General features: G+C 49.9%; 1 protein-coding gene across 1 annotated transcript in view; it reads left to right on the forward strand.

The window, feature by feature from the left end:
* Positions 1–24,305, forward strand: part of Pfkfb4 (6-phosphofructo-2-kinase/fructose-2,6-biphosphatase 4) — a 42,111-nt gene extending 17,806 nt beyond the window's left edge. The window contains exons 5-14 of the mRNA XM_051140368.1: positions 423–497; positions 818–874; positions 1,575–1,696; positions 4,678–4,885; positions 5,368–5,514; positions 16,175–16,279; positions 20,358–20,487; positions 20,582–20,644; positions 22,413–22,477; positions 23,972–24,305. Of these exons, the coding sequence (XP_050996325.1) occupies positions 423–497; positions 818–874; positions 1,575–1,696; positions 4,678–4,885; positions 5,368–5,514; positions 16,175–16,279; positions 20,358–20,487; positions 20,582–20,644; positions 22,413–22,477; positions 23,972–24,031 (1,032 nt within the window). The 3' untranslated portion in view covers positions 24,032–24,305. The remainder of the gene's footprint in view (positions 1–422; positions 498–817; positions 875–1,574; positions 1,697–4,677; positions 4,886–5,367; positions 5,515–16,174; positions 16,280–20,357; positions 20,488–20,581; positions 20,645–22,412; positions 22,478–23,971) is intronic.
* The last annotated feature ends 800 nt before the right edge of the window (positions 24,306–25,105 follow it).

A 25,105-nucleotide genomic window follows, 5' to 3' on the forward strand; every position in this document is an offset into this window, starting at 1 on the left:
GCATCCCCACTTCCCCACCACCACCCCACTCCTGGTGCCATGCCACCCCCAAGCCTTTATTAGGATCTAATATCATTGCAGGAGCCCTCGAGGGAGAAAAAGATCACATCCGGAGATAGGAACACAGCTGAGTAGGCCAGACTTGCTTCTGTCTTGGGAGAACTTGAACATGAACCTTAGGAGAAAAACCACATCCAAACCATAGAACCAGGCTTAATCGGTTTTGCTAGAATTCGCTGGTCATACCTGAACTGCGTGCAGAGCACTGCTGAGTGCTTGCCATTGTGTAAGTCTGTAGGAGACAGGCCAGGCTGGTGACCTGGGCAGCAGGATCCTGGCAAGAAGCCCAGTCCCCAGAGAACGCCTGTGCCGCAGTGCCTTCCGAAGGGCCGGGTCCTGAGCTCACCCCAGTTTGGTCCTAGGTTTTCGATGCAACCAATACCACCCGAGAACGGAGAGCGATGATCTTTAACTTTGGGGAGCAGAATGGCTACAAGGTGAGGTCTCCTGGGTACCCATTCTTAGCTGGGTTGCTGTACATCTGGGCCATTAGAGACTCCTTTTGCACGCTGATGGTGGTCGTGGGCACTGGGCATCAGGGTTGCTGAGTGTAATTTGAGACAGAGGTGTAGTTCCTCTCCTGGAGCTTGCATTCTAGGGCTGTGGTGGGAGAGCCCAGGATAGAGCGACACCTCCATTAGCCCAAGCTTGGTCAGCATGGTTGTGGGATGAAGGGAGAGACCCTGGGAGGAAGCACAGGCCACTAACCCTGTTTGTGGTCCTGTCCCCCCTGCTCTCCCTGGCCCCTCTACTGTAGACCTTCTTTGTTGAATCCATCTGTGTGGATCCTGAGGTCATAGCTGCCAACATTGTGGTGAGTGGTACATCTGGCTTCTTGGGGGATGGTAATAGGACAGGTGACATGTGACAGTGAGGTCCCTTTCCAGGTCTGGCCATGTGCCTGGGCCGACCTTCAATGATCTTGACGTTTGTGGGAGTGGGGAGGTAGCTGAGCCTGGACTGCTGAGGACCATTTGTGTGAGGACTGAGTGCCTCATGGGCCTTCATTCTTGGTCCTTTCACATTCCTTCACCCACCCCCCCACCCCCCATAGTCTGGAGGAGCCTCAGCCAGGGGTGGGATGGGCCTTTCCTTTTTGTTTTGTTTTCCGAGACAGGGTTTCTCTGTGTAGCCCTGGCTGTCCTGAACTCGCTTTGTAGCCAGGCTAGCCTCTAACTCACAGAGACCTGCCTGCCTCTGCCTCCCCAAATACTGCAATTACAAGCACCCAGCTTGGAGAGTTTCTGTTTAATACTCAGATTTGTTTGCCACCGCCACTCTTACTCCTTCCCTCTTGCTTGTCTAGAACGGCCATGTTCTTTTGAAAGATAATTCAGGATAGAGAAGGAGCCCCAAACTCCCCCACTGAACCACAGAGAGACTAACTCAGGTCCCCAGCCCTGGCCTGGCTGCAGGGCCATCTCCCTGACCCCTGCCCAGCTGTGTCCTTGCTTTCTGGCTCTGCCTCGACTGCAGCCCTGATGTGTCCCTTGCTCTGTCCCTGACTCTGGCAGCAAGTGAAGCTGGGCAGCCCTGACTATGTCAACCGGGACAGCGACGAGGCCACTGAGGACTTCATGAGGCGCATTGAATGCTATGAAAACTCATATGAGTCTTTGGATGAAGACCTGGACAGGTGAGTGACTGAGCATGGTAGCCTTCGGCAGCAGTGAGTGGATGGTGGGGGTCCGCTTGGCAGCCTCGCTGAGGCTCCCCATGGTGGCAGCAGCTGCAGGAAGCACACAGAAGGCAGAAGTGCTCTGATCTCTCTTTTTTTTCTTTCCTTGGGGCAGAAAAATCTAACTGTTAACCTCATGTGGAACTCTATGGGTGAGGACTTCCTCCTGTCCCATCATAAAATCAAGCCTAATTGCTATGCAGAGGGTCTTTCCAAAAGGAATTTATTTGCAAACACTTCGTGCCCTTCTTTCAGTGTGCAGTTGGGGAGGTGGATGGGGGCTAGCCAGATTTTACCTGTGGACAGCAGTCAGGTCCATCTGCCTCCCTCTGGGACGGAAGAGCAAGCAGGAGTGCTGAGTGGCCAGGGACCTTAGAACGGTTCATTTAGAGTTTGGAAGGGTCACAGTCCCTTCAGCAGGGACTGACTGAGCCATTGTACTGCAAAAGACACTGTGTAAATAAATGGCCATGGGTGTGTTCTGCTAAAACTTTATAGAAAACAGCTCGCGGACAGCATTTACACTGTTGGCAGTAGTTTGCCAGTTTACACCCTCAGCAGCAGTGTAACCAGCAGTAATTAAGTAAATAGCAGTGTGGCCTTGGTAAGACCTTAGTCGCCATAAATCATAATTATGTGGGAGTATAGGTTGCACAGCATTAAGTGAGAGGCTGGAATATAGATATACATTTGGGTGTTAATGATTATATAAAGCTGTATAGTGCATATGAACCAAGAACACAAGCAGCTGCTGGAGGGTGGCTGCAGGGGCGTTTATACACTAGCAGCGCCTGTGCTGGCCATGGGCTGCCACATGCCCTCTGCTGGGCTCTGCAGCCAGGCTGGAGCTAAATGGCACTTAGGCCTCTTCTCCCTGTGTGGCTTTGTTAGACGCCCCCCCCCCCATCTCCCCAGCATTGCTTCTTGTCATTCTTCAGTACCACTGCAGTAGTGGGGCTCATCCAGAGCACCCCAGTTAGACCTGTCAGCACATTGTTTTCCTGGCTTTGTTGGTAATATAAAGGGAACAAACATACGTGGTCTTTGCAGACAGTGGGAACGCAAGTGAGAATGTCCAGGGAGCAATCTGCTACTTCACAGCCCATCCCCAAACCCTTCCCCAGTGCTGCTAAGTCACAGCCTGTCCCCACCACTGCTATGTCACAGCCCTACCCCATCACTAAGTCACACCTGTCCCCAGTGCTGCTATGTCACAGCCCTTTCCCCCCTTCCCCCAGTGCTGCTGTCACAGCCCGTCCCCACCACTGCTAAGTTACAGCCCTTCCCCACCACTGCTAAGTCACAGCCTGTCCCCACCACTGCTAAGTCACAGCCTGTCCCCACCACTAAGTCACAGCCTGTCCTCACCACTGCTAAGTCACAGCCTGTCTCCACTGCTGCTAAGTCACAACCTGTCCCTACTGCTGCTAAGTCACAGCCTGTCCCCACTGCTGCTAAGTCACAGCCTGTCTCCACTGCTGCTAAGTCACAGCCTGTCCCCACCACTGCTAAGTCACAGCCTGTCTCCACTGCTGCTAAGTTACAACCTGTCCCTACTGCTGCTAAGTCACAGCCTGTCCCTACTGCTGCTAAATCACAGCCTGTCCCCACTGCTGCTAAATCACAGCCTGTCCCCACTGCTGCTAAGTCACAGCCTGTCCCTACTGCTGCTAAGTCACAGCCTGTCCCCACTGCTGCTAAGTCACAGCCTGTCCCTACTGCTGCTAAGTCACAGCCTGTCCCCACTGCTGCTAAGTCACAGCCTGTCCCCACTGCTGCTAAGTCACAGCCTGTCCTCACTGCTGCTAAGTCACAGCCTGTCCCTACTGCTGCTAAGTCACAGCCTGTCCCCACTGCTGCTAAATCACAGCCTGTCCCCACTGCTGCTAAGTCACAACCTGTCCTCACCACTGCTAAGTCACAGCCTGTCCCCACTGCTGCTAAATCACAGCCTGTCCCCACTGCTGCTAAGTCACAGCCTGTCCTCACCACTGCTAAGTCACAGCCTGTCCCACTGCTGCTAAGTCACAGCCTGTCCCCACCACTGCTAAGTCACAGCCTGTCCCACTACTGCTAAGTCACAGCCTGTCCTCACCACTGCTAAGTCACAGCCTGTCCCCACTGCTGCTAAGTCACAGCCTGTCCCCACTGCTGCTAAGTCACAGCCTGTCCTCACCACTGCTAAGTCACAGCCTGTCCCCACTGCTGCTAAGTCACAGCCTGTCCCCACTGCTGCTAAGTCACAGCCTGTCCCCACTGCTGCTAAGTCACAACCTGTTCCTACTGCTGCTAAGTCACAGCCTGTCCCCACCACTGCTAAGTCACAGCCCGTCCCCACTACTGCTAAGTCACAGCCCGTCCCCACCACTGCTAAGTCACAGCCCGTCCTCACCGCTGCTAAGTCACAGCTATGCCCACTGTTGCTAGCATCACACAAGAGCGAAGTGGAGAGAGTGAAAAGCCCCGTCATCCTGCCTCTCGACCACAAAGATGACCTTGACTGTGTTCCTGGCGGTGGGGAGAGGGGAAGGTGGTGTCTCAGGGAAGGAGAGTTGACCAGGAACTTTGTGGAGTGGAGTGTCTGCCTGTCACTGTCAGGTCAGCCCTAGGAAAGGCTCTCTCTCGGTTCAGTTTACAGAGCACAGAGGGAGGCAGGAAGGGGTCTAGGAACACACGCAGCTGTAAAATCGTGACATTTGACTGGCCCCCTCTCTAGATGTCACCTTCGCAGTAGGCTGAGTGTTGGACCTCACAGTGCTTGTCTGTGTGTCCCTGCTGCCTCACCCCCATCACTCGCACAGCAGCTGATGGTCCTGTGTGTTGTGATCTCAGATCTGGTGCTGAGAGTTGCAGGCTTTGCAGCTGCTTCCTGTGGCTGCCAATGTGCTTCCAAGGGCCTGGCCACCCTCACAGGCTTTCTCTTCCTTCTCTCTGGCAAGGGACCTGTCCTACATTAAGATCATGGATGTGGGGCAGAGCTACGTGGTGAACCATGTAGCTGACCACATCCAGAGTCGCATCGTTTATTACCTCATGAACATCCATGTGACACCCCGCTCCATCTACCTCTGCCGGCACGGGGAGAGCGAACTCAATCTCAAGGGCCGGATTGGTGGTGATCCTGGACTATCACCCCGGGGCAGAGAGGTCAGTGTGTGTGTGTGTGTGTGTGTGTGTGTGTGTGTGTGCATGCATTTGTGCATTGGTACCTTTGGGTGGCAGGATGGATATGTGATTGTGTGTGTAGGGGTGTCCATAGCGATCTTTATTCGGTCTAGATTGTAGGGAAGCAGACACCAGCTGAGCCTTTTCTGGCCTGAGTTCCAACTGTGCAGCTCCCTGGCCTTCACACAGTTCATGGAGATAGCAAGGACTCATAGAAGAGGTCACATGGCCTTGGGACAGTGACTCAAGATAGGGGAACCTGACAAGCCTGGGATTGCTCCTGGGGCCTGGGGACAATGCACAGAGCAGCACTTTGGCATCTGCATCATTGGGAAGTTAGCGCGATTTTTTTTTTTTAACTACACCTTTCTCCTGAGGTTGGACAGGACCTCATGCACCTGTGCTTTGGGGTCCTGTGAGGCAGCCAGGACCTGTGGGGCTGAGTGTGCTGTGCTGTGTTTCAGTTTGCGAAGCATCTGGCTCAGTTCATCAGTGACCAGAACATCCGGGATCTGAAGGTCTGGACGAGCCAGATGAAGAGGACAATTCAGACCGCGGAGGCGCTGAGCGTGCCCTATGAACAGTGGAAGGTTCTCAACGAGATTGACGCGGTAATTGCTGCCCCCCACCCCCGCCCGCCCTCTGTGCACTGTCCATATTTGGGGGGTTTAAAATTTGATCTATTTCCAGGCATGGTGGCACACGCCTTTAATCTCAGCACTCAGGAGACAGAGGCAGGTGGATCTCTGTGAGTTCCAGGCCAACCTGTTCTACAGAGTTAGTTGCAGGGCTACACAGAGAAACCCTGTCTCAAAATCAACAACAAAAGAACAAATAGCAACAGGTAGCAATAATACCACCAGATGAGGCATTTGAGACAGCTATGCGGGAGTTGAGCTAGATGACCATTGAGCTTTCTCTCTGTGCATGAGCTTCCTGTGGCCAAATGTTGGGCTCTTCTTCCCTCCTGTAGACATTTTTATTTCATAGGATTAACAAAAGTAACCTCTTAGCTGGAAAAGAAGGTTCAGTCCTTCCAGTGTTCAGATTCCAGCTTGCAACTACCTGTATATAATTCCAGCTGCAGGGAAGGTGATACTTTGATACACTGGCATCTTCAGGCACCCATACACACGTGCACACACACCACACACACACCACACACATGCACACTCATACTGAAGCACAAACGTGTACATATATGTGCACCTGTACTCACTTTTTTTTTTTTTTTTTTTTTTTTGAGATAGGGTTTCTCTGTGTAGCCTTGGCTGTCCTGGACTCACTTTGTAGACCAGGCTGGCCTGGAACTCACAATGATCCCCCTGCCTCTGCCTCCAGAGTGCTGGGATTACAGGTGTGCGCCACCACACCCAACCGTCAAGCTGTTCTTAAGGGCACAGGGTTTTTACCTGTTTTTTTCCCCCTGTGTGTTTACCAGTGTTTTTTGCTGTTCTTTCCCCTCCCTGCCACAGTCTGGGCCAGCCACCCAGCAGCTTCCCAGTGACCTCAAACAGCACGTGGCAGCTTACCACAGTGTGTTATGAGTTGTCTCATTGTTCCTTAGCCCTCACACTCTCCTCTCTTTTGCATTTAAACTATCTAGGTTTTTCTTTTCATTTATATCCCTAGTCCCACAGGTATACTCTCTAGACTAAATTTATTTTGACAAAAAAAAAAATTTGTCTGTTTTCCTGTGGATATATTTTCTTTTTATATTAAGTTCATATGTGACATGCGGATCTATTTACATACCAGTACCATGTTGGTTTAATTAGGAGTTTACACTCTGCTTATGAGTTATTGGATATGTCTGTCCTGTCTGTCTGTCTATCAATCCATCATCTTTTTCTGTTTTAAGTTTGGGAGCGTAGCTCTCACTTTGTGGCCCAGACGAGCTTGGAAATTATTACGTACAGCCCTATTGACCTTGAACCGTGGAAATCTTCCTGTCTCTGCCTCTGTGCGCCAGGCTGACAGGCATGGATTACCCACATCATAGTTGAGGCCTTTTGCCTTGTTACTGCGTTTCATTGCTGGTTTGTAGGGGACACTAATATATTCTCCACCTGTGCCTGCCTTTAAGTTCTCAGCCGGGCATGGTGGCACACGCCTTTAATGCCAGCACTTGGGAGGCAGAGAGAGGCAGGCAGATCTCTGTGAGTTCAAGGCCAGCCTGGTCTACAAAGTGAGTCCAGGACAGCCAAGATAACATAGAGAAGCCCTGTCTCAAAAAACAAAACAAAACCAAAGTTCTCAGTGAGAGGTGGGCGTGTCAGAGGATCGCTTTTGCTTTTGGTGGGCAGCTAAGCTAGTGATGGGCCACCTCTGTCTAGTCGTGGACTCAGCTTCCGCTAGGTTGCTGATGGTTTTCAATGCCAGAAGCAGAGGTCTCTAATGATTTGGATGTGAATCTCAGAACAACCAACCACCCTGTTCTGGGGTCTACTTAAATCCAATATAAATCTAATATAAATCAATTACCAGGTCAATGCAAATAACAAAAATTTATTATTTCTTGTTTTGTTTTTTGGTTCCTCAAGACAGGGTTTCTCTTGTAGCCCTGGCTGTCCTGGACTTTGTAGACCAGGCTGGCTTCAAACTCAGAGATCCCCATGTCTCTGCCTCCCAAGTGCTGGGATCAAAGACCTGCGCCACTATGCCCAGCTTACAAAAATTTGTTGTAATTCAGCTGCTACTAATCAATTAGAGCAGAACAGATTTGGGGGCTGAACTGCGGCCCTGAAGGGAGGTTGTACAGCATATTTAAAGGATAAAACCATAAAGTGAGGGGGAGCGGGCTGGGCTGTATCACTGTCCAATCATATTTGACATAAGGGGTTGAGCAAAGGAGTTTTTACTAATCAGGATAGGAGTGAGTAGGTCCCTGGGCCTGGGAACATGAACTTGTTTGACCCTGTCAGAGAGTTGGGGACGTTGCCCCTGAGATGTCTGGACTCAGACAACTGTTTCCTCACAACAGAAGCCGTTCAGCTGTTGGGAGGTCCCCAATTCCCCAAGGGCCTGGGACCTTGTAGTTTCTTCTTATGATTAAATGGAGTCTAAATATGAAATGGTGGAACTTAGAATGCGTTTCTTTTGCTCATTCCCAGCAACCCCACACCTCCTTGAACCTAAGCCAGAACCTAACCTTAGCCGGAACCTAACCTTAGCCGGAACCTAAGCCCCCTTGAGCAGTTTCTTGGGTGACGTGAGGGACATGCTATAGGAGAGAAACAAGTGTGCTCACAGTGAGGCAATGAAAGCCGGACCGTGACCAGTGCCTGTGGGAGAGGAAGAGGTGGGTGGAGTTAGTTGTCCATTTCATTTATCCAGTCCCTGCCAGGAACCAGGACCAGGTTCTGAGGACCAGGGTCCTGGTGGAGACAAAAGGGACAGTAGCATTCAGGATAGCTCCAGGTTTCCAGTCACTGCCTGGGCTCTGGGGCAAAGATGAGTCACCTGAGGGCAGGAACTGTGCCCGCCTTGCTCCCCACGTGGTCACTGCTCAGTAAATATGTGCTGAGTAAGAGAGCAACATCCGTGGTAGGTGTCCAAGAGCAGGTCCCCAGGATGTGCAGAGCGTGGGCTGCCTGCCCAGGCGCGGGGCTGGGGCTGTAGAGTGTAGACATGGCAGAGCATGGGCAACTGCACAGGCGCAGGGCTGGAGCTGTAGAGTGTAGGCATGGCAGAGGAAGAAGCAGGGCCAAGGCCCAGACCCTGGCACTCAAGGCTCCTGTGGAGGCTTCCGATGGCCTGTGCTGAGGAGGAGGGCAGCAGGAGGCTCTAGTCAGTGGGACGTGGTGGCTGCAGTGTGGACTGAGGCCAGGCCCCAAGGTGACCACTGTGATATCACAACAGTGTCACTGGGGTTCTTGGCATGAGCCTGGTGGCACCCTTTGGCAGTGAGTGGGTGAACACTTGGTGGTGTGTGAGCTAAGTTTAGCTGACAGAAAGAAAGTGAGGTTTTAGAGAGCGCTGAGGGGTACTGGAGGCCCACATTCCTGGGTATAGGAGGGGGTTGGGGTGAATGCAGAGTCAGAGAACTTTATTTGGCTTCCTTCCTCTCGGAACCTGGCTATCCTGGAACTCTCTGTAGACTAGGTTGGCCTTGAACTCACAAACTCACCTGCGTCTGCCGCCTGGGTGCTGGGACTTAAGGCGTGCCCTCTTTTTCTACTGTTATTTTCTTTTTTCTCTCTTTAAAGATTTATTTTTTATAGTGTTCTGCCTGCATGTGTGCCTGCACACCAGAAGAGGGCACCAGATCTCATTATAGATGCTTATGAGCCACCATGTGGTTGCTGGGAATTGAACTCATGACCTTTGGAAGAGCAGCCAGTGCTCCTAACCTCTAAGTCATCTCTTCAGCCCCCTACTGTTATTTTCAAGCAAATTCAAGCTTAATATTTCATTTCTATTTGTACTGCTGGAAATAACATGTGACTTTTGTTCTTATTAACAGAACCATGTCCTCATTAAGGAATCTTTATAAAATAGTCATTGACACCGGGCATAATGGTTCACGCGTGTGAACTTCGCACTTGTGAAGCTGAGGCAGGAGGATTACAGTGTGTTTAGGACCAACCTGGACTATAGAGTGAAACCTGTTTCAAACAATAAAAACAATTCAAAAAACAAAAAAACATAAAGACCAAATAAACAAAACAGAAAGAAGCACACTGGCCATGTTTCTAATCCCAGCCCCTAGGAGGCAGGGGAGGTGGCTCTAGTGAGGTGGGGCCAGCCTGGTCTACCAGAGTGAGTCCCAGGATTAAAGCTATACCCTAAAACCTGACCTGAAAACTTTATTAATTAAAATTAAAAGAAAAGAAATGGAAGTAATTAATTATCTAGTCCACGTTCAGAGTATACTAATTGTCCTATAAATTTTCTTCAGTTTTGTTTGAATCAATATAAACCAGGCTATGGTGACCCTGAGAGACCCTGTCTCAAAAAAAAAACCCCAAAAAAACAAACAAACAAACAAAAAAACCAATATAAACCAGAAATTCTATATTTGAAGCAACTTGGATGAGCTGGAAGACATTAGGTTAGGTGAAATAAGGTAGGTCCCCGGGGGCTTCTGGGTCTTACTGGCGTGTGTGTGTGGAATAAAAAAGGAAAACAGAGGAGTGGACAGCACCAGAGCCTGGGGGACGGGTGTCCTGAACAGGTAGAACGCAGAAGCCTGAATTCCCTGATTCTAGAATAGGAATTCGGTGGATTTTCCATCTTTTCTGAGATTAGGGCTGGCTAGTGTTCTGTATTCTTTTTCTTTTCTTTTTTTTTAAAGAGCTTTCATTTTTACTCATGTGCGTTTGTGTGCCTGTGTGAGGGTCTGCCACATGTGTGTGGTTGTCCGTGAAGGCCAGAAGAGAGCCTTCTACAGGACCCTCACACACTTAGTCACTTCAGACAGCATGGCTTGCTGCCCTCACTGATGCTGTGGTTCAGGCCTGGCGTCTGTGGCTGGGTTCTCTGTCATCCGGGAAGTCTGTCTCTTCTGAGGCTTGGCGTCTCCTTCAAGCCCGAGTGCTTGTCACCAGAATTCATGTCCTAAAAGCTGTAGGAGTTAGCCTTCTATCCTCCTAGCTACCGCTTGGCAGGATCCGTGCTCCTACAGGCCAGCCATAGTTCCTTGCCATCTGGGACTGCTTAGAATTTAGCAACTTGGGGCCTGGAGAGATGGCTCAGAGGTTAAGAACACCACTCTTCCAAAGTTCCTGACTTCAATTCCCAGCAACCACATGGTGGCTCACAACCATCTATAATGAGATCTGGTGCTCTCTTCTGGCAGGCAGGCAGAATACTTACTGTACAAAAATAATAAATAAATCTTAAACCCGGCATGGTGGCACACGCCTTTAATCCTAGCACTCGAGAGGCAGAGGCAGGTGGATTGCTGTGAGTTCAAGGCCAGCCTGGTCTACAAAGTGAGTCCAGGACAGCCTGGGCTACACAGAGAAACCCTGTCTTGAAAAAAAAAATCAGCAATTTATTTCTTCAAAGTTAGTAAGAAAGAACTTCTGTCTCTTTAGTTGATAAAATGAAATTTTAAACCTATAATCCCAGCACTCAGGGAGGCAGAGGCAAGTGGACCTCTGTGAATTCGAGGCCAGCCTGGTCTACAGAGTGAGTTCCAAGACAGCCAAGGCTACACAGAGAAACCCTGACTCCAAAAAAAAAAAAAAAAAAAACATAAACCAAACAAAAATTTTTTAATAATACAGTGTGATTGTGTAGTTGATAGCTTGTCACATTTGCTGTGATCTGTTGTTAGAAACAGGTTTCAGTTCCTGCCTGTGAGAATCTCAGAGAGAAGGCCTGAGTGACTCACAGCGGTGGTCACTGCAGGATTCTGCCATGGAGCTTTCACTGTGTCTGTTTCTCACTTTCTGTTCTGGTCTCCTTGGCCCATTTTCTTCAGAGTCATCCAGTTGGAGGCCACAGGGAAGGAGGCAGCTGCAGCTTTAGTTGGAATTCATTTGCTCTGTGTTGTTACTGTGGCTAAGAGGTGCAGATAAGGCACCATCTTACTGGTGCCTCGTCATCTTTTTTTTTTCTTTTTGGTTTTTGAGGCAGGGTTTCTCTGTGTAGACTTGGCTGTACTGGAACTCTCTTTGTAGATCAGGCTGGACTTGAACTCACAGAGATCCATCTGTCTCTGCCTTTCAAGTGCTGGGATTAAAGACTTGTGCCACAATGCCCAACCCATCTCTTAATTGTCTATGTGGCTGAAATTCTCATAAAAGTTTGTGCTGCTGGGTTAGTGGCACACGTCTTATAGCTTGTGGGTTGAGGATGGCTTAGTGCAGAGAGCCCAGGGTGGCATCCCTGGCAGTGCATAATCTAATCGTGGCAGCACGCACCTGTAATCCCTGCGCTTGGGAAGTAGAGACAGGAGGAACCAAAGTGTGTGTGTGTGTGTGTGTGTGTGTGTGTGTGTGTGTGTGTAAAAGAGACAGAAACAAAGACATTGTCCTGCCCATTACTTGCCCTAGAGTCTCATTTGAGAGATTGCATATAAGCAGTGAGGGTGTGGCAACAAGTGGAGAAAGGCTTTTTGAAATTATAAAAATTGAGGCTGGAAAGATGACTTGCAGTTAAGAGCACTGACTGCATCTTTAGAGGTTCTTTAAGTTCAATTCCCAGCAACCACATGGTGGCTCACAAACATCTATAATGAGATCTGGTGCCCTCTTCTGGCCTGTAGGTGCACATGCAGGCAGAATACTGTATAAGTAATAAATCTTGGGGTATGGAGAAAGAGGTTGGGGGGGGGGTGCAGAGAAGAGAGGGAGAGATGGCCAGGCGTGGTGGTGCACACCTTTAATCTCAGCACTGCGGATCTCTGTGTGTTCAAGGCCACCACTGTTCTGGCATTTCTATTGTTTTTTGTTTTTGTATATGCACGTGTGTCTGTGGTGCATGTGTAGTGTGAGGTGTGTGAGTGTGGTATATGCATATATGTGTGCATGTGGGTGCACCAAGAAGCTAGAAGAGGCTGGGTGTCTTAGTCCATTGCTCTCTCCCTTCTTCCCCTGAGACAGTATGTTACTAAGTTGGTGGGCTGCCAACAAGCCCCCATGGTCCTCCACTCTCTGCCCCACAGCACTGGGGTGGCTGGCATGTGTAGCCTTGCCTAGCTTTACACGTGGGTGCTCAGGATTGGAACACAGGCCTTCGTGCGTGGCATGCAGCAAATGCTCTCACCCACACACCATCCCCTCGTGCCCCTGGCTGATTTGTTTTAGGGTGTGGTGAGGGTTCTATGTTTTCTTACTGAGCTTCTGTTTGGATAGTTTCTATTGCTGTTTGTGTTTTTAGTTCATTTTTACTTCTGCTTTTTCATTCAGCTTTGGAAAGTCAGACTAGCTTTGCTTTGTGCCTGGAACCCTTGGTGTGGTGTCCCTCCTTTTGTCACCTCAGGATTCTGGTGTGACTCTTGGTCTTATTTGTTTTGTTTTGCTTGGTTTTGGTTTTGGTTTTTGGTTTTCCAAGACAGGGTCTCTCTGTGCAGCCTTGGCTGTCCTGGACTCACTTTGTAGACCAGGCTGGCCTCAAACTCACAGTGATCCTCCTGCCTCTGCCTCCCTGAGTGCTGGGATTACAGGTGTGCACAGCCTCACCCAGCCTAGTGTGGCTCTTGCTGTTAACCTCCTTTGCCCAGCGTTAGTCCCACAGCCCTGTGAGCCTCCTCCACGCGTCTGTGTTCCTGGGTGTTGTGCACATGCACGTATGGTGTGCATAATCCCGGAGGTCGACACTAATGCCAAGTGTTCTTCAGTCACTCTACACCTCATTAGTTTGTTGTTGTTATTTTGTTTTGTTTTTTCAAGAAAGGGTTTCTCTGTGTAGCCGTGGCTGTCCTGGACTCCCTTCGTAGACCAGGCTGGCTTCGAGCTCAAAGAGATGCGCCTGCCTCTGCCTCCTGAGTGCTGGGATCCATCTGACTGTTTGAGACAGGGTCTTCACTGAACCTGGTGCTCACTGATTCAGCAAGCTCCTATGTCTGCCTCCCCAGTACTAGGATGACAAATGTGTGCTGCCATATTAGCTTTCTACACGAGTGTTGGGGATTCAGACTCAGGCTCTCAGAGTCAGCAAACACTTTCTCAAGTGTGTTATCTTCCCAGCCTGATCAGGGCTTTACTTACCAGCCTTTGTTTCCCGCCCCAGCCCCAGCCTTCCCACAATCCCCTTTAACATCTACAGTGTCATCAGCAGGCTCTTCAAGGCAACCTAAAACAGTCTTTCTGCTTCTGTAACCATTTCCACATTCTTAAGGACTTATTACAACACCATTTCACTTCCTGATATCAAAACATGTATTATTTTCTTTTTTGTTTTTGTTTTGTTTTGTTGTCTTGTTGATGTAGTTTTGTTTTGTTTCGAGACAGGGTTTCTCTGTGTAGCCTTGGCTGTCCTGGACTCACTTTGTAGACCAGGCTGGCCTCTGCCTCCCAAATGCCACCTCGCCCGGCTGTATTATTTTCTTAAGGCTGCCATGATGCCAAGCTGGTGGTGGCTCAGTCAGGTGGAAGGAGTTCATGAGATGGTTCAGTCTCTTCAATGTCTCTTGGGGGTCTTAAAAAACATTTGGTATTTTCCATCACCTTTCTTCTCTGCTGGTGGCTAATAATTTGTTGTGGAGTGTGTGTGTGTGTGTGTGTGTGTGTGTGTGTGTGTGTGTGTGTGTGTGTGTGGTGTCTGCAGAGACCAGAAAAGCGCATTAGATCTTCTGGAGCCTATACTTAGTTGTGAGATGCCTGATATGGGTGCTGGGAATTGAACTCAGGTCCTCTGCAAGAGTGGTATGCATGCTTAAGTGCGCTAGCCCCATTTTGGTGTTTGTTTTGTTTTTAGAGACAGGATTTCTCTGTGTAGACTTAGCTCTCCTGGACTTGCATTGTAGATCAGGCTGGCCTCGAACTCACAGTGATCCACCTGCTTCTGGCCTCCCGAGTGCTGGGATTAAAGGCGTGAGTCACCACTGCCTGGCTCCCATTTTGTTTTTTGTTTTTTAAAGTAGTGTGTGACTTTGACTCAAGCATATGAATGCTTTATCTGCGGAAGAGGGCATCAGATAACACTATTGATGGTTGTGAACCAACATGTGGTTGCTGGGAATTGAACTCCGGACCTCTGGAAGTACAGGCGTTACCCTTAACCACTGAGCCATCTCTCCAGCCCCCATTTTGTTTTTTGAGACAGGGTCTTATGTAGATTAGACTGACCTCCGCTTCTTGTACTTACGACCCCATCTCCCAGTGTGCCCAGCTTGACTTGATTTGTTTTGACACTTGTGTGAGATAATATATGGCTCTGTTCTGTTCTGTCTCTGTCTCTCTTTCCTTCTCTTTGTCTTGTGCTTGTTCACTCCAGCCTGCTTTCTCCCTCCAGGATACAAATGAAATTTTTAATTATAGTTTATATAGCAGCCTTTACTCATATGTAGTATTTCCATAATAGACAAGATTTAAGAAGGGCCGGGGCCCGGCCTTTACTCTCAGCACTGGGAAGGCGTAGGCAGATGGATCCCTGAGTTTGAGGCCAGTCTGGTCTACAGAGCCAGTTCCAGAACAGGCAGAACTACACAAGAAACCCTGTGTGGTGGCACACACTTTTAATCCCAGCACTCGGGAGGCAGAGGCAAACGAATCGCTGTGAGTTCAAGGCCAGCCTGGTCTACAAAGCGAGTCCAGAACAGCCAAGGCTAACACAGAGAGACCCTGTCTCAAAAAACCAAAAAACAAAAACAAAAATACAAAAAAACCCTGTCAGCCATGCCTTTAATTCCAGCACTCAGGAGGCAGAGGAAGGTGGATCTCTGTGAGTTTGAGGCCAGCCTGGCCTACAGGTTGAGTCCAGGACAGCCAAGGCTAGACAGAGAAACCCTGTCTCAAAATCAAAACAACCCCCCTCAAACAAACAAATAAACAAACAAAAAGGAGTTAGGGGCAGCAAGACAGCTCAGCAGGTGAAGATGTTTGCTGACAAGCCTGACCACTTGAGTCTATTCCTAGGGTTCATACAATGGGATAAGAGAACTAAATTCTGCTAGTTGTCCTCTGATGTCCATAACCATGTCATGTCATAAACATGGGTGCACACATACACACAGTGAACTAACAGACAAAAAAATAAATAAGGCAATAAAAAATTTATTTTATTAATGACCCATGCCTTTAACATCAGCATTTGGGAGGCAGAGGCAGATGGTTATCTCTGAGTTTGAGGCTAGCCTGGTCTACATAGTGAGTTCCAGGACAGTCAGGACTACATATAGAATCCCTGTCTCAAAAACACAAAAAGCAAAACTGGGCATGATGGAGAATGCCTGTAATCACAGCACTCAGGGAGACTGAGGCAGGTGGTTCTCTGTGAGTTTGAGGCCAATCTGGTCTACACAAAGCGAGTTTAGGTCAGCCAATGCTACACAGAGAACCCCTGTCTTGAAAAACCAAAATAAAAAATAAAATAAAATAAATTTTTTTTAAGACTTAGGAAAAGACAGACGTTAGTGCTATATCCTATATTGTCCACTGGATAGATGTGGTGGGTAGGTAAGGACTATTCTCATAGCTTCCTATGAATGTGGTGACCACCATGCTCTATATCCAAAGAGGGCCTGCTTTCCACACAGTGTAAGCTTGGTGCTAGGAGGGTCCCCTTGGCCCAGGAAATGCTGGTGGTCTCTGTCTGCTCCTCCACCCCAAGGTCGGTCTTTTCAGCCTGGCATGGGTGATGATTGCTGTGTCTTCCTAGGGTGTCTGTGAAGAAATGACCTATGAAGAAATCCAGAGTTACTATCCCTTGGAGTTCGCCCTGAGGGATCAGGACAAGTACCGGTACCGGTACCCGAAGGGTGAGGTAGGTGGGATTTGGGCACCTGCTGCCTGCCTGGCAGTGCTGCTGTGGCCAGGGCTTGGAGGTTTGGCCTGAGGCACGCAGCCCGGTGTGGGTGTCTTTCCATCAGTTCCCAGCTCTCCTGGGTAGTGGGGGGACAGTGCTACAGAGAACAGGGACCAGCCATGTTGATCCCTCTCCGCTTCTCGCTTTTGTCTTCCCCCTTCCTAAGAGTGCAGAGCCGGTGAGGACAGAGCCTGAGCTGGGTGTCCCTGGCTCTGCAGGACCTCTGCAGCTAAGTCATGGTCTCCTGGGATGCCTAGGCCACTCCTTTCACAGGGAACTGTCATTGGCTGTTTCCCAGAGTGCTCTAAGAGGTTATGGACTCAGGGCTCACTCCAAGGTGCATCCCTCTTGTCTCAGCCCTGGACCATTTATCCTTATTTGGATGTTTCCACTTGTCAAAAGGTGATTCTATCCTCCACACAGCTCTATGTGCCAGCCCCTGCTTCCAGATCCACAGAGAAGGTCTCCTTGTGCAGAGAGATTTGGCAAAGCCACCACTTTGCCACCTCCCCTTAGAGATTCCCTGGTCATTCCAGGCCAAGGTCAGAAAGTGAGGGGTCACTTGGGCTGAGGGGTCTCCTCTTGTGCCCCGAGATGATGACTAAATAAGCCCTGAGATACATATGTGGAGTCATGTAGCTCTGGGTAACATGCACAGTTCTCACATAGTACTCAGGTTCAGAACTGCCCAATGCAAGGTTGGGAGTTAGTGCAGCCCCATGCCTGCCTTGCAAACAGGCCCCCAGTTCGAGCCCCAGAACCCAGCTTAAAAAACAAAACAAAGCCCTATGAGCATATACGGGGGGGGGGTCCCCCTCAGTCACAGTCTTAGGGGAGGGGAATAAGGGGAAAATCGGAGGGAGGGAGGAATGGGAGGATACAAGGGATGGGATAACCATTGAGATATAATAAGAATAAATTAATAAACTATATTTTTAAAAAGTAAAACAAACAAACAAAGAAGCTAGGCATGGTGGCGCACGCCTTTAATCCCAGCACTCGGGAGGCAGAGCCAGGCGGATTGCTGTGCGTTTGAGGCCAGCCTGGTCTACAAAGCGAGTCTAGGACAACCAAAGCTACACAGAGAAACCCTGTCTAAAAAAAAAAACAAAAAAAGAAGGAAGGTGGACAGCACCTGACAAATGACATCTGAGTTTGACCTCAAAGCCTCCACATCCGTGTGCATGCGTACATATAATCGCTGGACATAAACCCTTCCACACACACATAAAAAATAAAATAAAGAATGCAGCTTCTCAGATTTGAGAATGTAGGGGAAAACTGGTTATGGTTTGAATTACCAGGACTGCTAGAGGTTAGCGCGGGTCAGGGCGTTGGTACTCTTGCCTAGTCTCAGTGTGGGGCAAGGTCTGCTGGCGGTGGGATTTGAGATACGGATACCTGCAGAGAAATGGACTATTCCCACCCGCAGGCCTGGTTCTCAGGTAAAAAATGGAGCTAGGAGTTGCCCCAGTGGGCATCCAGGGTGCCCATTACTACAACAGTAGGGAGGAAACAGGCAAGCAGACAAGCAGACAGGTTGTTCCTGAGGCTCTCGGGTTCTGACAGTTGTCACACTCCAGGAAGCTCCAGGGCCTTTGTCCCACCACACCCACCCACGCCCGAGGGTGGGACCCTTCCTGCGAATCATAGCTTCCAGCAACTGAATCCCATAGTGGAAGGCTGCAGAGCCCACGGATGGTACAAGATAGCAGTGTTAGCTGAGGGCAGGACTGCTCCAAGGTATGGTTAAGCGGAACATTCTCACTGTACATACGAGGGAGAGTCATCTGGAAGAGTCCAGAGCAGAGAGAGAAAGTAGTGAACTGAACATGGCTAGCAGACCAGACTTGGCCACGAGAGGAAAGTGGGGGAAGAAGAGAGAAAGAGACAAGACCAAGAGACAGAGCATCAAGAGAGCACATCATCAAAATAGTAGGGTTATGAGGAATGAGGCTGGGGGAAGGAAGCTGTGAGCTGGGGAAGATTAAGGTGGGTGGGGTGGGAAGAGCCATAGGTACTAGATACTGAGGAAGCCTGCAGGCCAGCATGTGCTTTGGTGCGCCAGTGGGCATTATGGATAGCCAGTTGTCCTGAGTTTTTTTTTTTTTTCTTTTTTTCTTTTCTTTTTTCTTTTTTTTTCCGAGACAAGGTTTCTCTGTGTTATCTTGACTGTCCTGGACTCACTTTGTAGACCAGGCTGGCCTCGAACTCACAGCGATCTGCCTGGCTCTGCCTCCCAAGTGCTGGGGTTAAAGGCGTGCGCCACCACGCGCAACTGTCCTGAGTTTCTTTTGGACCTGACAGTAGCCTCTTGGGGTGTGTGTGCCCTCAGTCCTCCCAGGACCTAGCCCTGGAGGGAGAAGGTGGTCCTCTCCCCAGGTTGCCCCCAGATCCTACCAAAGTTGGACATCTCACTAAAGCAGCCTTCGAAGGGCAGCCGTCCACTCCCTCAGGAACAAGGCTGGAGGGAGTTTAAATAACCTCGTGAGCAGCTCCTGGGGTTGGCAGGTGGCCCGATGGCCAGCAGGCCTGTCTTAGGGTTTCTGTGGCTGTGATGAAACACTGTGATCAAAAGCAAGTTGGGGAGCCGGGCGTGATGGCGCACGCCTTTAATCCCAGCACTTGGGAGGCAGAGGCAGGCGGATCGCTGTGAGTTCAAGGCCAGCCTGGTCTACAAAGTGAGTCCAGATGGCCAAGGCTACACAGAGAAACCCTGTCTCGAAAAACCTAAAAAAATAAATAAATAAAAAATAAAAAAACGCAAGTTGGGGAGGACAGGATTTATTTTGCTTAAGCTTCCACGTTATAGTTCATTATTGAATGAAGTCAACACAGGAATTCAACAAGGGTGTGGCTCGCCGCTGCCTTGTTCCTCATGACTTGCTCAGCCTATTTTTTTTTTTTTTTTTGGTTTTTCGAGACAGGGTCAGGGTTTCTCTGTGTAGCCTTGGGCATCCTGGACTCACTTTGTAGACCAGGCTGGCCTCGAACTCACAGCGATCCGCCTGCCCCTGCCTCCCGAGTGCTGGGATTAAAGGCATGCGCCACCACGGCCCGGCTACTCAGCCTACTTTTTTATAGAACCTAGGACCACCAGCCCAGGGATGGCCCCACCCACAATGGGCTGGGTCCTCCCACGCCAATCATTAACTAAGAAAAAGCCTTACAGCCAGATCTTAGGGAGGCATTTTTCTCAATTGAGGTTACTGTCTGTCTTTTTTTTTTTTTTTTTAAATTTATGTGTGTTGGTGTGAGGGTGTCAGATCTTGGAGTTACAGACAGTTGTGAGCTGCCATGTGGGTGCTGAGAATTGAACCTGGGTCCTTTGGAAGAGCAGGTAGTGCTCTTAACCACTGAGCCATCTCTCCAGCCCGGTTACTGCTTGTCTTAGCTAAGGTTTCTATTGCTGTGAAGAGACACCATAACCTCGGCAACTCTTTCTTTCTTTTTTTTTTTTTTTTTAAGATTTGTTTATTATGTATACAGCATTCTGCCTGCGAGCCAGAAGAGGGCACCAGGTCTCGTTATAGATGGTTGTGAGCCACCATGTGGTTGCTGGGAATTGAACTCAGGACCTTTGGAAGAGTAGTCAGTGCTCTTAACCTCTGAGCCACCTCTCCAGCCCAGTTACTGCCTGTCTTAGTTAAGGTTTCTATTGCTGTGAAGAGACACCATAACCTCGGCAACTCTTACAAAAGCATGGTGGCACGCAGGCAGACATAGTGCTGGAGAGGTAGATGAGAGGTCTACACCTGGATCCTCAGGCAGTAGGAGGAGAGACTGATAGTGGCCCTGGCTTGAGCATTTGAAGCCTCAAAGCCCACTTCCAGTGCCTCACTTCCCACAAAGCCATGCCTCCTCACAGTGCCACTCCCTGTGAGCCTATGGGAGCCATTTCCATTCAAACCACCAAACCTTTCAGATTCTCTCGTTTGTGTGTCGAGTTGACATAAGGATAGCCAGAATGATCCTCCGCCTCTGTTCCTACCCCTGGTGCCAGGCCTGAGGGACACCTTCCTTGCTTGCCTTGCAGTCCTACGAAGACCTGGTGCAGCGACTGGAGCCTGTCATCATGGAACTGGAGCGACAGGAGAACGTGCTGGTCATCTGCCACCAGGCTGTGATGCGCTGCCTCCTGGCCTACTTCCTTGACAAGGCAGCCGGTAAGAGGCCTTGTCCCAGACAGGTGGGCTGTGTGCATGACAGGGGGACATCCAGGCATGTGGATGACATGCAAGCCCTGTCCTTTGTCCACAGAAGAGCTGCCCTACCTCAAATGTCCTTTGCACACCGTCCTGAAGCTCACGCCTGTGGCTTACGGTAAGAGAACTTCCCACATGCTGACCTTGGCTGTCTGCAGGGTTCTGTGCTGCTCCACAAATCCCTTCTTTCTACCCGGGACTCATTCCCCACCACTTACTTTCTAGGTTTCCTCTTCATTGGCTTAAGGTAGAGTTCTGCTCAGGAACTTCCTGTCTCAGCCCCTCAGCAGTGCTAGAATTCAATCGTGCATCTAGTTTACTTTCTGTTATTGTTGTTGTTGTTGTTTGAGACAGGGTTCTCTATGTAGTCTTGACTGACCTGGACTTGCTTTGTAGACCAGATTGGCCTCAAACTCACAGAAATGCACCTGCCTCTGCTGGGATTAAAAGCATGCACCACCACCACTGTGCCCCTAGTTTACTTTTTATTATTTTTTATTTATTTATTTATTTATTTATTTTGGTTTTTCGAGACAGGGTTTCTCTGTCTAGCCTTGACTATCCCGGACTCGCTTTATAGACCAGGCTGGCCTCGAACTCACAGTGATCCACCTGCCTCTGCCTCCCAAGTGCTGGGATTAAAGTCGTGTGCCACCACCACCTGACTTACTTTTTTTTTAAAGATTTATTTATTTATTGTATATGAGTGCTTTATCTGCATGAGATCACATTATAGATGGTTGTGAGCCACCATGTGGTTGTTGGGAATTGAACTCAGGACCTCCGGAAGAGCAGGCGACACTCTTAACCACTGAGCCATCTCTCCACTCCCCCACAAGTTTACTTTATTTTTTAAATTATGTATTATTTGCATAGTGTTCTTCCCATAATTGTGCTTGCACACCAGAAGAGGACACTAGATCTCATTATAGATGGTTGTGAGCCATCATGTGCTTACTGGGAATTGAACTCATGACCTTTGGAAGAATAGACAGTGCTCTTACCCTCTGAGCCTTCTCTCTAGCCCCAAGTTTACTTTTTAGCTTATAAAAAACTTGGTGTATGGGCCAGGTGTGGTGGCATACACCTATAATCCCAACACTCAGGAGGCAGAGGCAGGCAGACCTCTGTGAGTTCGAGGCCAGCCTGGTCTACAAAGCAAGTCCAGGACAGCCAAGGCTAAACAGAGAAACCCTGTCTTGAAAAACAAAAACAAAAACCCAAAACAAAACTTGGTGTATTCAATTATGGTAGCTTATACTTGTAATCAGAAAGCTGAGGTAGGAAGAGTGCCAAGAGTTAGAGGCCAGCCTTGGTTACATAGTAAGTTCAAGGCCAGCGTGAGCTACAGAATGAGTCTCAAACAAAGTTCCTGTGACCACAGGAAGCCTCCTCAGTGACCTTTGGTCTTTCCTTAACCTTAGAATATTCTGCATGTAGGACATTTGTGTCCCTTCCCTCCCTCTTACTGTAGATGCTCAGGCCACAGCCTGCTCTCATGGGTCACGTCTGGGAGCTGCTGTTGTCCCGCCCTCCTGTCGGGCTGACTGGACTCTCTATGGCAGGATGGAGGGTGTCACTGGTTTGGGGGGCACCAAGAGTAAGGGACCCATGGTGATTGTAACCTGTTGCTGCCCCAGCCACCCCCATTCCCTGTGTAGGCAGCCAGTGTCCCCCACGTGGCACACATGGGCAGTCAGTCACACGTGGGTAAGCAGGAATCTAACAAGGCTCCTGGGCCTCCTAGCAGTCCCTGGAGCTGTCTGGGGAAGGAGGGGCGTAAAGCTGAGCTGTGCACATGTTGGCCTCCATCTTAGAGTAATTTTTGCCCCTGTGGCTCTGGCTGCCCTCTGTGTGGGGACTACATTGGCCTCTTTCTTTGGCAGGTTGTAGAGTCGAGTCCATATTCCTGAATGTGGCAGCTGTGAACACATATCGAGAAAGGCCTCAGGTAGTACTGGGGTCACTGCTGGGGTGGTGGACATGTTCCCCTGGGGTGTCCTAGTTGTGTCAGTGGCCAGGTGAGGGTGAATCTCTTCCTGGCACTGTTTTCTGTTTAGGCCTGTCTCCTGCAGCCAGGGTGGAGCTGTGCCTTGGCTAGGTGCTTCCCAAGGTCAGCCCTGGGGAGCTACCTGGAGCTGGGCCACCAGCAGGAAAGCACCCTGAGCTGGGTGTGTTTGGCTCCCTGGTCTTGAGGCCTTATAGCTCCTAGGCAGCCCTGCCGTGGATCTGAACCAGAGCTGGTCCCAGGTGAGGAAGAGGCCAACTGCCCACACACGACAGGTGATGATTCTCCTCCCTTGCCAGTCCAGGCATCAGGAGCACCTTTTTAAATTGGACATCTTTGAACTTTAAGACGGATCATGGGCCTGGTGATGTGGCTAAGCTGGCAGAGTGCTTGCCTATCATATACAAAGTCCTGGATTTGGTCCCCAATAATGCTTAGTGACATGCCTATAATTCCAGCATATGGAGGCAAGAGGACCAGAGGTTAAAGGTTATCTTCATCTTCATAGGGGGTTTGACTGCTACATGGGCTACATGAGACCCTCTTTCAAAAGACAAAACAAAACAATAACAAACAAACTCACTCTGGGCGCGGCATGGAGGCACACGCCTTTAAGCCCAGCATTCAGGAGGCAGAGGTAGGAGCATCTCTGTGAGTTTGAGGCCAGCCTGGTCTACAAAGAAAGTCCAGGACAGCCAAGGCTAACACAGAGAGACTCTGTCCAAAACAAAACGAACTCTGCCTCAAAGTAAGGATGCTAGCTGCTCCTGCAGTTCCTGGGCCCGGTTGGTGAGCTCAGTGTAGGCCAAGAAGAGTATGTCTGTGTCCCTAAAGATCTGGCTATGTCATACTGCACAGGACGATAATTTCTGATGCATTCCTGCAGGTGCTGGAATTAAGAGAAGCCACTGAGGGCTCACAGGATAGGCTCATGAAACTGAGGGGAGTCTCAAGCTCCCCATTCCTCCAGCCTGCGATACCTAAAGCTCAGCAGGCCAAAGATGGAACTTCATAGTTTTATGGGGGTCATTCACAGTGAGAGCTTCAGGGGTTTCACGGAACCCTGTGGCCCAGTCCTGGGGAGATGAGCCATGTTACAGACTAGATGTCCATAGGCTAGAGCCAGGAAGGAGGTGCTCTCAGGAGCTGAGCCCTCTCCCTGCCCCACCTCTTCCTGACCAGTCCTCAGCTGGGAAGTAGAGTGGCCTTGCTTTGGGGAGCACCTGCTTTCAGTGGAGCAGGAAATGGGTAGCATCCTCACCCAGTGTTGTCCTGTCATCTGAGCACCCATCAAGTGGTGGCAGGTTAGGGTCTTCCAGCTTGGGCTGCTGGTGTGAGCATATGTGTCCACTGGCCACAGTGATCAGGACAGCAGGAGGGAGGTATCCCATCAATCCCTGTATAGAGTGAACACTCTTTGTCTTCACTGTTGTGCAGAATGTAGACATATCCAGGCCTTCAGAAGAAGCTCTTGTCACAGTCCCTGCTCACCAGTGACCACGACGCATCCAAGACCCCCGGCAGGCCCTGACCTCTGTGGAGGGGTCACTACAGGCCTCCCTGGTGTTTGCAGAGCTGATGATGTCACCATGCAGGAACGTTCCTGAAGCCATGGGAGGCTGGCAGCACTCAGACGCTCAGCCTAGCCCACCTGCCCCCTTGCTGACGGCCAGTGACAGGGTTGGATGTGGCTGCTGAGCTTCTGTGGAGAACCCTGGCCTCTATGCGCTGCTGCCGTTCCCCTGCTACAGCCCCCAAGCAGTGCACTCACCAGGCTAGCTTCCTGGCGTTTGTAACCTTCAATGTGACACTGAGACAAAAAAGTCTCACTAGGACACCCCCACTGTAGCCCAGCTGCCTGAAATGGCCCAGACCCCCCCCCCCCCCCCCCCCGAGAGCTCTACTGACCTCTCTGTAGCCATTCTTGAAGCCAGAGGCTAGATCCTCTTGAGACCTCAAGTGAATGCTGCCCCAGGTGAAGTGGAGAGCCCTTCCTTTCCTGCCTGGAACAGAAGCGGGGAACAGAGGAGCCATCACCCACATTTGTGGGCACTCATGAGAATAACCCGTTCTCTTTGGCGTATGACACTGAGTAAGCATTTGTGCTGCCCTTCCTAATGTCTACCAAGCTGTACGCTGAAATATGGAATAGCTATGGCCCAGGCTGCCTTGTCCTAAATGCTCTCACAGGGGACCATATGAGGCAGGGCCGCTTCATGAAGTACCTTCTTGGTGCACACACCAAAGTACTTATGGAAGCTGGTCTCCCCTAGCTGGCTGTCTCTGTCCCTGCCATAGCACTGTACACTGGTAACAGGGACATGCCTCTGTCATAAAGGGCTCAGAACTGGTCCTCTTGTTTGTTGGCCTCTACCTGTAGGACAAAACACAGAGGCAGCCGGCAGCCGCCGGCCATGGGAGGAATCCCCACCCCACCTTAACTTTGATTCATGTACAAAGTAAGCCCTAGTGAAAACCGCCTTATGACACTGGTGCCTCTCTTGCCCTGAGTTCCTGTGGGTCCAGATAGCAAATTCAGGCTCTATGTCTCAGCTGACTAGCAGAGTGATA

Source organism: Acomys russatus, chromosome 32, assembly GCF_903995435.1.
Source record: "Acomys russatus chromosome 32, mAcoRus1.1, whole genome shotgun sequence".
In the NCBI taxonomy this organism is placed as follows: Eukaryota; Metazoa; Chordata; class Mammalia; order Rodentia; family Muridae; genus Acomys; species Acomys russatus.